Raw genomic sequence first — 15,053 nt, forward strand, 5'->3', positions numbered from 1 at the left:
TTATTTGTGCACAGTCATTGTGTTGCACAAAGAAATCCTCCCATCAGTGGGTGCTTATTGTTTTGTGAAAAATTACACGTGTTGCAAACGAGCCAACGTACAGAGAGATGAAGAAAGCAACCGAAAGCAACACATTTCCGGTCTTGATTAGCTCCATGACAACCCAATTAAAACCGTTATAAGTTAATGTTGCCTTGGAAACAGTTAAACAGTATTGGAGCATTTGTTAGGCCTATCTATCACGTGATATACATAGCAGAGCTCAGAGAGATCATCAATTTAATGTTTATTAGTTGGACGTTTTAAAAGCAATATATGTCCAGTAATTATAAGCATGATTTTTAATGAACAGAGCTGATCTTACTTATTCTCAAACTTAAATGTACTCTGTAAACTTATTTTATTACGTACATACTTATCAGTATTTCGTTACCTGTATTCAATTCAATTCAATTCAAATGAACATTTATTTTCTTCCAAACAATACAATTTATAAGTAGGAACATAAAAATAATTAAAGAACTTGTATTACAAGGAAGAAGGCGCGAAACCCGAAAAGCATAGCTTGTTGTGGGTACGCCCGAATACATAAATACAATTATACATTATAAATGGGAGAAAGGAAGAAAGGAAGAAAGGAAGAAAGGGATAGGCAAAGAGGAGAGGATGATAGAGAGCTTGGAGAAAGAGAAAAGAAGAGAGGAAAAGAAAAGGACTGCAACATAGTTGTGGCTGCAGCGAGGTCGATAATAAATCAAAAGTCTGAACAAAGGCTTCTACGGGAATTCTTTGCTTTAATTGGAGTAATCATGTCGTCCAATTCATTCCGTGAAAACTGTGGATAAATCACAGATAAAGAATAATAAATATAAGTACATCATAGCATCATCAATATAGCAATAAACAGTCTCTTTGAGAAACTCATTAAATAATGTACATTGTGTCATGATCTTTATAAATTATTAAATAACCCCAGTCACTATTCTAGTCCATGTGTATTAAATGGCTTTACATAAATACAAATCACTACAAGTGTCTCAACTAGACTTCACTATAATATATCTTGAATAAACGATGAACTAAACAATTATAAATTCTGAATCTCTACTTAGTGCTTCAGCACTCTCATAATATATCATCAAAGTATTTAACAATATCTTCACTATCATCATTGTTCTTCATATCAAATCAAATGTACATATTAAACCAGCATGGACTTGCATGTCTTACACTACATACTAACATCAACATATCTCAGTATGAAGTACAAAATACACACACTAATTTACACTTTATGTTTCAACAATTCATAAAAATAGATTCAATATACAACAAAACTAACCTCTTTGCCTGACATAATGACAATCTTAAGACTGAAATCCCCATGATGCGCTGACAAAAAGGGGATCCTTAGACCTCAACACAACCATGTTCTTGTAGCCTTCTGAGTGTTTGATATCAAGTGGTTATCAATAGGTGGCGCTATATTAGGCACCTTGCCTGAGGAAGTGCTATTACAAATATATGTGTGTTCATGTCATGCATCAATAATACAAAAACAAACGACTTGGGTGATAACTTAATTAAGTGCAACTGTCACAACAATAGTATCAATGGAGTGTATGACATGCATAAACAACATAATGGCAAGATATAGGTGAAGAGTGTAGCGTTGAAATATTAGACTGCATATATACATATATATATATATATATATATATATATATATATATATACATACATACATATATATATTTACTTTGTTACAAGTACATGCATTTATACAACACAGCCTATACATACATACATGTATGTTTACATAATTTATTTGTTCTATTATATATTGTAATACTGTATGGTTTAGATATATCATTTTAATTTTTGGATATTTTAGTGAAAAAATGAATCAAATCAAATCAAATGTGTTTTCAGTTGTTTATTTTTTTTCTGCCAATTTCTCTTGCCCTTCAGCAGTTTTTGCCAAGTTCCAGTTCTATCTTCCATTGTCTTGCTCCCCATTTTCTCTTTGTATATATCTCTCTCTCTCTTTTTCCCTTTCTATCTCCCCTCCCCCTCTGTCCAGTCTTGTTCTCTCTCTCTCTCTCTCTCTCTCTCTCTTCATATCCCCTCCCCTGTCCAATCTTGTCGTCTTTCTTTCTATTTCTCCTCCCTCATTTTATCTTTATCTTCTTTTCTATCTCGCTCTCTCTCTCTCTCTTTCCATCTCCCCTCCCCTCCGTCCAATCTTGTTCTCTCTCTCCCTCTCTCTTTCTCTGTACATCTCCCCTCCCCTCTGTCCAATCTTGTTCACTCTCTCTCTCTCTATTTCTCCTCCCTCATATTCGCTTTATCTTCTTTTCTATCTCTCTCTCTCTTTCCATCTCCCCTCCCCCTCCGTCCAATCTTGTTCTCTCTCTCCCTCTCTCTCTTTCTATGTACATCTCCCCTCCCCTCTGTTCGATCTTGTTCACTCTCTCTCTTTTTCTCCTCCCTCATATTCTCTTTATCTTCTTTTCTATCTCGCTATCTCTCTCTCTCTTTCCATCTCCCCTCCCCCTCCGTCCAATCTTGTTCTCTCTCTCCCTCTCTCTCTTTCTATGTACATCTCCCCTCCCCTCTGTTCGGTCTTGTTCACTCTCTCTCTCTCTTTTTCCTCCTCCCTCATATTCTCTTTATCTTCTTTTCTATCTCGCTATCTCTCTCTCTCTTTCCATCTCCCCTCCCCCTCCGTCCAATCTTGTTCTCTCTCTCCCTCTCTCCTTTTCTCTGTACATCTCTCCTCCCCTCTGTTCGGTCTTGTTCACTCTCTCTCATTTCTTCTCCCTCATATTCTCTTTATCTTCTTTTCTATCTCGCTATCTTCTTCGTCTATCAGCTGTGTGCAAAGAATCTCTTCCATCTGTAAACTGTTTTATTTCACTTATTATTGTCTTCCCTTTCTTCAATCATTAATTGAAAACTCAATGAAATATACCACCTTATAATTGTTATCTGTAATTTTATTAACAAAAACTGCACAAAATGCCACTTTCTTATATAAAAAAGACACACGCATTTGACATGTACATGACCAGTTTCACCATTCTGTATTCTTAAAGACAACTCTAAAATCACGATCAATTGGGCAAAAAGAATTTCCGTTTCGGTTTAATAAAATTTGGAGTGGACTATTAGGCTATTATTATTATATTATATTATTATTATTATTATTATAGGAAGCAGAAGCAGACTTGTGAAGGTTTGGACGAAATCTGACAAAATGTAACAAGTATTAATTATTTAAAAGTTGCAATCACTATACGTACATAATGTAGTACCAACACCAAAAATTACATTTCCCCCATTCAATATGGTCTTTTTTAAAAGGACCTATAATGATATATAAAAACATATTTGATATTTTTGTACACAACAAACAGGATAGTTATCCGTCACTACTTGCCAATGTGAGATTCGCATAGCTGTGTTCTTATATTTCAATCATTAAAAACATATTTATTCTTGATCCGATATATTTTAAACTTTTACCCTTCTGTTTCTCAGATTTTTAAATTCTATTATAGGTCTATTTCTATTCATAGTGCCCCTCCAAAAAATGAAATAATTAAACAACAACAACAGCAACAGATCAAAATTAATAAATCAAAAATAACAAAAGAAAACAGAACAAAAACAAGATAAATCAAAAGAAAAGAGTCGAGATGGTCATAATTTTGGGGAAAGGATCTTCTAATCATGTTGTTGTGACATCACAATAAAATTCTCAGAAGTATATTAACTAGTAAGTACATAATTTTTTTATATCAACAAGATATGAGCAAAGATGAGCAAGATTTTCAGATATCATAAGAATATGAATATTTTACCCTGTATCCAAACATTCAAGAACTATATACAATGAGGTTACACCTTATTATTGTTATACCATGCTCAACTTAATGCAATTAATGAATGTTGAACTATCTTCTTTAGGTTATTCATTCCCATAGTTACAAGTCATTTTTCGGTGTCGTTGTTGAAAATAAGTGTGTCTTTGTTTAAAAGGATAGACTATTAGAGCACATGACCATTGACGCCCTTATTACATGCATGGTTTGAAATATTATCTTTGAATTAATGTACCGGGTAGACCAATGCTTAACCATAGTGGTCGTGAAATTGTAAGAGATCGATGTATCTTAGAAATAAAGCTGTTTATTAATGTATTTCAATTAATGGACGTCTCTCCCCAACCAGGCCTGTTGCCAGTCATTTTATGAAAAATGGCATCTATAGGGCTGGAATCCACTTCACATACATTGGTTGTTGCAAAGTTGGACAAGCCTCTGACAAGTTTTTAAGTTGACACTATAAGAAATTTTATTTAAAAAAGTTGCATGGAATCAGTTAACAGGTCTTCTATAGCAAATAACAGATAATCTGATATTTGAATAAGATTTACAACGAACATACAGGTCACATCAAAATTGTAACTGGTAATTTGTTTCATCATACAAGCTGAACAATATTTAATACCCAATTTTGTAGTCAATGCATCAACAACATATTGATTAATAGATCGAAAATGAAATGCCCGCCAAAGAAGTATAAATCGAGGATTTACTCGGGGGTAACCTCGATCACCATGTTGCTATTTGTTAGCTCCATTTACCAAAATAATATGTATTTACAGTGTACTGACTAAAATGAATATATATAAATAAGCGATTTGGAGATAAATTCCAACTTGAAGTATCTATAAATGATATAACATTAGAATCGTACTTGAGAGACATTTAACTCGTAGAATATATAAATAAAGCTGACCCTATTGCACATTGAAACCTAAATTGCACATGTTATATTTCTTCATTAACATGTACCTGTTGGAAATGCACTTGTAAACATATTACATATGAAAGACTAGCTTATTGCACATATAAAGCATCAATATGTCTATCTGGTTCCGTTTATACTCAGAAACATGGTGGATCGGAAACATGTGATAACCCAGTCCCTCCTAAAACCACAATAGAGATCTTTCGATTCCTGATTACTCCTAAGCTTTGCATAGGCCTCTCAAAGGTATCTGGTAATTTGATATCGCATACGCTACAAAGTAGAATGAAATTATGAACATAATTATGTTAATTTCCTATATATTTTGCATCATGAAGGTCCAATGCAAGCTTCTAGGAGGCCTATCTACCCCTAAGAAAGTGGTAAGTGGTCGTTTGTGTGGGGGACGTTTACAATAAAATCTTTACAAATCAGGAAAGGGTTGACCTTGCTACAGCCCCTTGAGATATGAGCGGATTAGAAAATTCCCACCATCTTGGATCTTGGATCCATCTCAGGATGAAGTTGTGTATGAGTTTATGGACTTTGCTGGTGTCGTGGTTGAGGATTACGGGGCGTATATACTGTATTATGGTGAGTGTTTGGTTGTAATGGATCACGTGATGCTTGGGGCAATCTGTAGGAAGGTATGAATTCTGAAAAGTGCGGTTGCCTTGGACGATGCAGAGCGTCTGTTCGATGAAACGATGGCTGGGAGGCTGGTGGTAAAGACGCTACTGTCGACGTTTCTGACAGCATTGTGGGTTGTTGGCTCATATGTATCATTGGTCGTTGAGGATTGATGGTATGCCGTTGATCATCATAATATGATGAATGTGTTGTCGAAAAGTACCGAGGCTGCTCTGTCATTAAGAGAGGCTGTGGTAGGCGGTGCTGTGCTGTTTGGGAGTATGGGTGGACTTGTAGTTCACCCAAACATCGTGCGAGCTGATTTGGCTGTTCACTTTGTTGTGAGCCGGACAGGTGGGTGAGTTGATTTTGTGTTTCTCTCTGTGGTGGAGCCCGAGCAAAATACAGTTGTTGATGCGAATTTTCTATGAGCTCTTGGCTCTGTGACATGATGGGTTGATGCTGCTGACGCGATTGTTGAAATGGCAGAAATGGTTCGCCCACTCTGTTATGGTCTGGATGCTGCCATGCTTCCTGTGAGACAGGTGTCTGTGAGACAGGTGTCTGTGAAAATGGCAGGTGATGCGGAACGTGTGTTTGATGTTGCTGGTTGTGATGGTAGGTGATGGCTGGTGGCAGGGATGTTCCTGACGTAGCTGATTGGCGGGCATGCCGGGTTGTTGGTGTCATTCCTTGATGTGGGTTGATCATTTGTGATGAACGTGCTGTCTGAACATCTCCAAGTGACTGATATTGCTGTGGATGGTGTGAAGATTGCCAGAGTGGTGGATAGTCTTGCGGTCCTGTTGGTAACAAATAACCAGGATTTGACAATCTATATTGCCCTGCGCTATACAGTGCCTGTGGACGTAACTGATATGGATAGACATATGTCCGAAAATGCGTATAATATTGCTGATGTGGCTGTTCAAATTGAGATAGTAGTCTTCCTTGGAGATTCGTCATCTGCAATGGTGCAAGAGGGCCCTGGAGGACCAATCGTGATCTATGTTCATTGTACCCAGTTGTCCTTGTCAAGAGGTTTGAGAAGAAAGGATTCTGGAATTTAAGGGAGCAAAATATAAGACAAAAACTCAAACGAAAATGGGATATCCTGCGAATTATGCAAAGAACCTTTTCTTTTTTTTTAATTTTGATTTCTGAAATAATCCCTTGTCAGATATTGTATTTAGTACCGCTAAATATATTGATAGTGGGATGTTTTCATGACGGAGCGGAGGTGGGGGGGGGGGGGAGAGTGGGAGGTTTGTGAGCTTACAACCCTTCACCAAATATGTCTGGAATCCGTCATTCAAAAAGATGAGAAACTTTTCATTGACATTGTAAGAGGTATGCTTTCACATACTGAAGTATAAGCTAGACGAGCAATATCATAATAAAAATCATTATGACATGCTGTTGTGATATTCTTATTTAGATAGTAACTTTTATTCACAACTTTCCATCATTCTGTTCGGCTGTCAATCCTTTTAAATAATACAGATAATCAATGAAACATTTTTTTTTAAATGCAACTTGATCGAAAGAGCGACGGTCATATTTCAGAGTCTTCAAGTTTTATTTGAAGGATTTTTCTAGAGATCAAGGTATGGATACCCTACTTGAGCTGTGAAAGGCGTTCCTCCACCCACATCCCCTTCATTGGATCGCCGACAACGCTTGTTGTTGTTGGCGGAACATGGGCGAAATAAATAACATTTGTTTATCATATGTTACCTTACCTTTGAGGAAGAAGCAAGAAGGGCAAGCTCAAGGTAGAAATCATCATGTAGCAGTAGTTTACTATCGTCCTTCACCGTCAGGTTAGTGAGACAAGGCAGAAAACAAAGAAAATTGGCTAGGTCACACGATACCATTCGATCATTTTTCTTCAGGTAGCAGTCTATGTAGAGCTTTTCAATCTGTTTAGAAATTAGAGATAGTAAAATATAGATATAATGACTGCTATGAGAGGAATAGTTGTTTATCGGCTCACGGGGATTTTGCATCCTGATATCAAGATAACAAGATAGCAAGATGCAACATCCCTGAGAGCCCATAAAATAACTATTCCTCGAATATTAAAGCAGTCATTATATCTTTTATATACCGTAAAAAAGGTCATAGAATACATGTGCGACTTACCAATTATGGTAATCAAGTTTGTTTACGCTATCGAGGTCTGTGTTGATAACTTGCAGGTAGACCTAGTTTTCAAATATTTTTACAGAGAATTTCACGGAACTTTTGGGCCCGAATTCACAAAAGAGGTTTGTCGACAAACCTTGGTTTTCGTACATCATATGACGCGTTTTTTACAAACCTGGTTTGTAAAGAACAAAAGGAGGTTTGTCGACAAACCTCCGTTGTGAATTCGTGCCAGTGTGTTCTTGCTGTCTGTAAAATCAATCAAGTCTTGTAATTGATCAGCATCCAGAAGTTCAAATCTAGGAAGAGTCTCTTCAGCACTTTTTTTTTAAACCTTCTTTGGACATAAAATATAGTTTAGAAACTAAATAATCGGAGATTACAATGTAGGCCTACAATCGAGATAAAATATAGCGACCAAATTAATCGCACAAAAACTGTATGGTAGCCGCGCTGCGCACAAACTAAGTTTTAACAAGTAAACCAATGGGGATCGCAACTATTTTCGTGGTTCCCGGAATCTTGCGGGAATATCACTCATGAATCATTGACCAATACTGGCATTGTTCGTCTCTTTACGGGAGAGTGGTTAAAACCACGACTGCAATTTCGACCAATCAGATTGCTAGATTTCTAAAGGGAGGTCAACTCTTAAAACTACCAATACAAAAATATTGGTGTAACAATATAGCACATGATTTACGTTGGAACCTCCACTGCCAGCAAATCCACCACAAAGCCATGCAATCGCACACTGAGATTTCTTAAGACTTTATCACCCTGCTCCAAAGAAATAAAGAACAGAGCCTACAGAGCCCTAATTGTGCGACAGATGGAATACTGTGCTGAGGTCTGGAACGTACTCGGCCTCACACAACCATCTGTATTTGACTTTACATAGTTATTTCGTGTGAAACAGTTTCAATAATAAACTAGATGGAATTTTGACTGCGCGCAGTCGAAAATGATGCCTCCGCCATAGAGCAATTTAAACAAGTTTGGAGTTTAAATCTCCAGTGGTTCTTGAGATATCATGATAACAATCTCAAGGTATGGAATTTCATAAGTTGACCTCTGTGACCCTTGAACTTTGACCTACGTGCTCCAAAATCTAATCAGATTGTCTTCCTATGGTGATACACACTATCATTAAGTTTGAAGTTTAAATCTCCAGTGGTTCTTGAGATATTATGATATGGTGATACATGCTATCATTAAGTTTGAAGTGAAAATTCTCCAGTGGTTCTTGAGATATCGCGATAACGATCTCAATGTATGGAATTTCATAAGTTGACCTCTGTGACCCTTGACCTTTGACCTACGTGCTCCAAAATCTAATCAGATTGTCTTCCTATGGTGATACACACTATCATTAAGTTTGAAGTTTAAATCTCCAGTGGTTCTTGAGATATTATGATAACAATCTCAATGTATGGAATTTCATGAGTTGACCTCTGTGACCCGTGACCTTTGACCTACGTGCTCCAAAATCTAATCAGATCGTCTTCCTATGGTGATACATACTATCCTTAAGTTTGAAGTTTTTACATCTCCAGTGGTTCTTGAGATATCATGATAACAATCTCAATGTATGGAATTTCATAAGTTGACCTCTATGACCCTTGACCTTTGACCTACGTGCTCCAAAATCTAATCAGATTGTTTTCCTATAGTGATACACACTATCACTAAGTTTGAAGTTTAAATCTCCAGTGGTTCTTGAGATATCATGATAACAATCTCAATGTATGGAATTTCATAAGTTGACCTCTGTGACCCGTGACCTTTGACCTACGTGCTCCAAAATCTAATCAGATCGTCTTCCTATGGTGATACATACTATCCTTAAGTTTGAAGTTTTTACATCTCCAGTGGTTCTTGAGATATCATGATAACAATCTCAATGTATGGAATTTCATAAGTTGACCTCTATGACCCTTGACCTTTGACCTACGTGCTCCAAAATGTAATCAGATCGTCTTCCTATGGTGATACATACTATCCTTAAGTTTGAAGTTTAAATCTCAAATGGTTCTTGAGATATCGCGCTAACAAACTCAATACAAGGAATTTCATAAGTTGACCTCTGTGACCTGTGACCTTTGACCTACGTACTCCAAAATCTAATCAGATCGTCTTCCTATGGTGATAAATACTATTCCCGAGTCTTAAGTTTAAATCTTAAATGGTTCTTGAGATATTGTGATAACGGTCAAACGGGACGGACGTACGGACGGACGTACGGACGGACAACCCGAAAACATGATGCCTCCGGCACCACCTTCGGTGGCGGAGGCATAAAAATAGTTCAAGAAACCTAAAAGTACGAAAAACGGATAGTTTTGCTTTTCCATCCCTTTTTTTAACACACCCTTTCGGCAAAAAAAGGGGGGGGGGGTGGGGCTTTGACAAAAGGTCGCGTTCCAGTCAACGCCACGCGACGCGACACTCCCAACGCACCCTTTCGGCAAATTCGGAGGGGGGGGGGAGGGGGCTTTGGACGGATGGTCGCTTTCAAATCAACGCGACGCTACCCACCCTTTCGGCATAAGCCATGTAACTTTATATAATAACATCGTTTTTGTGATTAAGAAAAGTGAGAAATACAGTTTAAAGGTACTACTGTCCAATTTGCAGGCCCAAAAAAATAAAAAGGTAAAACTCCAACGGCATTTGAAAGATAATACTAATTTAGAACTTCCCTAAAAAAAGGGGGGGGGGGCTTGAAAATGTCTTTAAGTAGGAAAATACGGCTATAAGTTGTCAAATCGACTTAAGACCTATAGAACCAGTAAGTAGTGGTCTGATTTTCAGACCATTGTACCGAGTGGTCGTATATGTTTTATGCTGCGCAAAGATTCATTCAGTTTAATTTTGGCCATTACAAGAAGTGGGTTATTGATGTAAACAAATGCTCATGTACCCTTTACAGCTCAGTTTATGTATGTTATTACCAAAGAAGAAAAAAGCCAGTCAGTCACTCAATAGTGTATGACAGTGAAGTCTAGCAAGTAAACAAGTTTCCTTGCATAATTTAAATATAAGGAGACTGCCAACGTTTAAATTTCACAGATAGGACATACATGACCTATTCATAATTCCTGCAAAGTTCTATTGAATTTGGTGTTGGCTTCAAAAGGGACATAGTATTTTAAGACCCTCAAATTCAACCGTGTTTTTCTTCTGCATTTTGTTTAATGTGTAGACTTGTACGAAAATGTTCTTGCTAGAAACTGCATTTAGAAGCAGATGACACAGTTACTTTTAACATTGAGCCCCCGTCCCCAACCGGTTACCCCCACCCCCCTCAGGAACCCAAATGGGACCACTGGGAACTGTCATGAACACCTTTTATTCTTCACCTAAGAAGGTATCTACATACCTTGACAGTTGTACTGCTAAATCTGGAGAAGATGTTTGAAATCTACAACTTTGGATCCCCTATCCCTAAGAATGATTTCTGTCAAGTTTAATTAAAATCTGACCATGCGTTTTTAGGAAGAAGATGAAAGTGTAAAAGGTTTCCGGACGACGGACGGGAACGGTGGCAATAGCTCAACTTGAGCTAAAAAAAAAAAATCATAATTATGGTAGTATTTGGGTCAAAAATAAGGCAAGAAGGAGCAACAGAAGTGAAGATTTGATTTGTTTGTTGAGGCTTGAAAGACGTACTGTGTGATTCATGGCCTTGGCGTACAAGCCAGGGGAGGGAGTAGTCCCTTCCCCCCTTTCCCCACCTCCCCTCGGCAATAATCGGGCAAAAAGTCACAATTTTGGGTCGAAAGGTAAATAAAAGTTAAAGAAAGAAGAAAATAAAGCAGCGCTGAAATAATGACTGCAGAGAATACTTCGTTATTATTTTTTGGATAAGCCCAATATACAACCATTACCGATATCCAACATGTAACATGCTTTTGTTTTGATATTTTTACCTCTGACATTTTTACCACTGACATATTTACATCTGACATTTTTACCTCTGACATTTTTACCTCTGACATTTTTACCTTTGACAATTTTACCTCTGTCATTTTTACCTCTGACATTTTTACACCGAGCCGAGCTAGCTGCAAAAGGGATTAATGGAAATCATCATGAGATGCTGTTGTGATAATCTCGATTAGATTACAACCCTTAATACTAATAATAATAGGAATTTCTATAGCGCCGTCTATCTAAAAATTCTATTCCGAGGCGCATTAATGTTGTTGTTGTTGTTGTTTTAGTTTTAAGGGCGTGTGTCATTCAATTGTGAATATTTAGCACCCCGCCTTTAGCCTTGCTGCCATTAGCATTTCAAGGAATTAATTATTGCCTGGTACCCATGCATTTACCTCACCTGGATCGAGTGTGGCAAATAAAGATTAATGGATTGCCAAAGGACATTAATGCCATGTCGGGGATCTAACTACGACCTTTGCATTTCAAGTCAAGTGCCTAAACCACTCGACTACGACACTCCTACACACCTTCTCTATCTGTTGAGATGCCATTTATGGCGACAACAAAAAAGAAGACACAAAATTTGAGAACTATCAATTTTAAACGATAGGGAATACCATGGAGCAGGGAGGTGAAAGAAAGGAGTCGAAACTCTTGTAATTTATTCAAACGCATTCATGAGTTCTAAAGCGTAACAATGGGATTTTTGGCTTTGTTTCACATTTATTACAAAATATTAAATTACCGGCAAAATTTCAGTGTAAATTATAAACTTTATAGTGGGATTATATCGAGAATAGTGCATCACACAATTTTTCAAATTTAGGACTCTGCCCTTCCTTTAATTTGTGTCCCAGAGTTGGTAAAAGAAAAATTAGATCCTGACAAAGACTCAATATTTAGGATGATGCGCTAATTTGTGCAAGTTGTAACGTCCCGTTATGTAATCCATGATTTACAGTCTTCAAAAACTTTAAATTTGCTAATTCGTGTTTTCGCGTGCTTTTTGATTTTTTTCAGTTGAAAAAAAAAGATGAAATGACACAAGTTTATCTTCGCTTGATCTAATATTTACACATTCAACAATTAATGAGAAATCATTGAAAGGGACAGCGAACAGTAGCTGTGATTCCGTTGTCTGATGTAGGAATTCTAAATCCTGAAATTTCATGCGCTCTCTTATCTCACCGCTTGGTCAACAGTTGCAGATTGGCGCATAACTTTTCGGCGGCTTGGAGCATGGGGTCAAAGGAGAGCGGCTTGATTGCAGTACTTCTCTATCACGTCCCTGCATGGAGTTACTTAAGCTTTAGTAACTCCATGGGAATACATAATATAATTTTGTTTTTTTCACGATCGTAAGTGTATTAACTACATTGTACATGTAGGTTAAGACGCTATAGAATTAGAACATAATAATGATGTACTAAGTATTGCATTTCCATCTAATTGCGCCTATTATCAAGGTACTTTCTTAATATGTGCTATGTACCGATAAACATAAATTTGACATTTTGAATTTATTTTACTGTAATTAAGCTTTTAGTTCGAAATTCTAAACCGAAAACAGATCAAGGGATGTGGTAGGAGCTGTAATTACTGAACATCACGGTCATTAAGGGTCCATTAATAAAACGAAACAATCATTCACATTATGGTAATAAAACTTCAAATTTCAAATTTTTCTTTACTAGATACGGTTTAACTCATTTTGTTTGTTCGTAAATTGTGGTACAAAGTAGTTTACCGTTTCATTATTTATCATTCTAGTTAACCATAATGGCCAATGTCCCGTATTCCAGGTAAACGTTAAAACACCTTGCAAATCACCTTTGAGGATGAGGCCTGACGAGCGAGTTCGTGGTAGAAATCATCACGAAGGAAAAGATGACTGTATTGATCGTCAGAGTCCTTTATCGTCAGGTCGGTAAGACAAGGCAGGAGACATAGAAACCTGGCTAGGTCACGTGATGCTCTTTGGTCATTCTCGTGTAGATTACAACCCTGAATACACACCTTCTCTATCTGTTGAGATGACATTTATGGCGACAAAAAACAAAAAGAACACACAACATTTGAGAACTATCAATTTTAAGCGACAGGGAATACATAATATACTTTTATTATTTTCATGACCGTCAGTGTATTAATTACATTGTAAGTTAACATGCTATAGAATTAGTACATAATACTGATGTACTATTAAAGTATTGCATGTCCATCAAATTGCCCCTGTTATCAAGGTAATTTTTTTAAAATGTGCTATTTACCGATAAACATAAATTTTACATTTTGAATTTATTTGACTGAACCCTTTAGCTTGAAGTACTAAACCGAGACAAAAAATATCAAGGGATGTGGTAGGAGCTGTAATTACTGAACATCACGGTCATTAAGGGTCGATTAATGAAAAGAAACAATCATTCACATTATTCAATAAAACATCAAATGAATTTTCTTTACTAGATACGGTTTAACTCATTTTGTTTGCTCGTAAATTGTGGTACAAAGTAGTTTACAGTTTCATTATTTATCACTCTAGTTATCCATATGGTCAATGTCCCGTAATTCAGTTAAACGTTATAACACCTTGCAAATCACCTTTGAGGATGAGGCCTGACGAGCAAGTTCGTGGTAGAAATCATCACGAAGGAAAAGATGACTGTATTGATCGTCAGAGTCCTTTATCGTCAGGTCGGTAAGACAAGGCAGGAGACATAGAAACCTGGCTAGGTCACGTGATGCTGTGGGGTCATTCCCACGTAGATTACAACCCTGAATACACACCTTCTCTATCTGTTGAGATGCCATTCATGATAAAAAAAAAAATGAGAACTATCAATTTGAAACGATAGAGAATACATGATATACTTTTTTTCATTTTCATGATCGTAAGTGTATTAATTACATTGTAGGTTAAGACGCTCTAGAATGAAAACATAATAATGATGTACTTAGTATTGCATGTCCATTGAATTGCACCTACTATCAAGGTACCTTTTCTAAATGTGTTATGTACCGATATACATAAATTTCACAATTTGAATCTATTTGACTGTAAGCAAGCTTTTAGCTTGAAGTACTAAACCGAAAAATAGATCAAGGGATGTGGTAGGAGCTGTAATGACTTAACATCACGGTCTTTAAGGGTCGATTATTTAAACGAAACAATCATTCACATTATGTTGTATAATAAAACATCAAATGACTTTTCTTTACTAGATACGCTTTTTCTCATTTTGTTTGCTCGTAAATTGTGGTACAGAGTAGATTACCGTTTCATAATTTATCATTCTAGGTAACCATATGGCCAATGTCCCGTATTCCAGGTAAACGTTAAAACATCTTGCAAATCACCTTTGAGGATGAGGCCTGACGAGCGAGTTCGTGGTAGAAATCATCATGAAGGAAAAGATGACTGCATTGATCGTCAGAGTCCTTTATCGTCAGGTCGGTAAGACAAGGCAGGAGACATAGAAACCTGGCTAGGTCACGTGATGCTCTTTGGTCATTCT

At 36.9% G+C, this 15,053-nt stretch overlaps 1 protein-coding gene across 1 annotated transcript; it reads right to left on the reverse strand.

Annotated features, from left to right (window-relative positions):
• Nucleotides 1-5,956: 5,956 nt before the first annotated feature.
• Nucleotides 5,957-14,349, reverse strand: LOC100893700. The gene is made up of 5 exons (XM_030995852.1): nt 14,140-14,349; nt 13,369-13,563; nt 7,191-7,370; nt 6,470-6,507; nt 5,957-6,251 (listed from the first exon to the last, which is right to left on the reverse strand). Exons 1-5 carry the CDS (start codon nt 14,347-14,349, stop codon nt 5,957-5,959), a joined length of 918 nt encoding a protein of 305 aa, XP_030851712.1.
• Between the last annotated feature and the right edge of the window lie 704 nt (nt 14,350-15,053).

The sequence above is a fragment of the Strongylocentrotus purpuratus genome, unplaced genomic scaffold, assembly GCF_000002235.5.
Source record: "Strongylocentrotus purpuratus isolate Spur 01 unplaced genomic scaffold, Spur_5.0 spur5_scaffold_3, whole genome shotgun sequence".
In the NCBI taxonomy this organism is placed as follows: Eukaryota; Metazoa; Echinodermata; class Echinoidea; order Camarodonta; family Strongylocentrotidae; genus Strongylocentrotus; species Strongylocentrotus purpuratus.

What these genes read in the sequence shown, in the direction of transcription:
- LOC100893700 (XM_030995852.1), bottom strand. Translation starts at nt 14,349, where the DNA reads ATGGCATCTCAACAGATAGAGAAGGTGTGTATTCAGGGTTGTAATCTA. An exon ending in GTCAGGCCTCATCCTCAAAG is followed by an intron (nt 7,371 to 13,368) that starts GTGATTTGCAAG and finishes ATTTCTAAACAG; the next exon opens with ATTGAAAAGCTCTACATAGA. An exon ending in CTCTTGACAAGGACAACTGG is followed by an intron (nt 6,252 to 6,469) that starts GTACAATGAACA and finishes TGTTACCAACAG; the next exon opens with GACCGCAAGACTATCCACCA.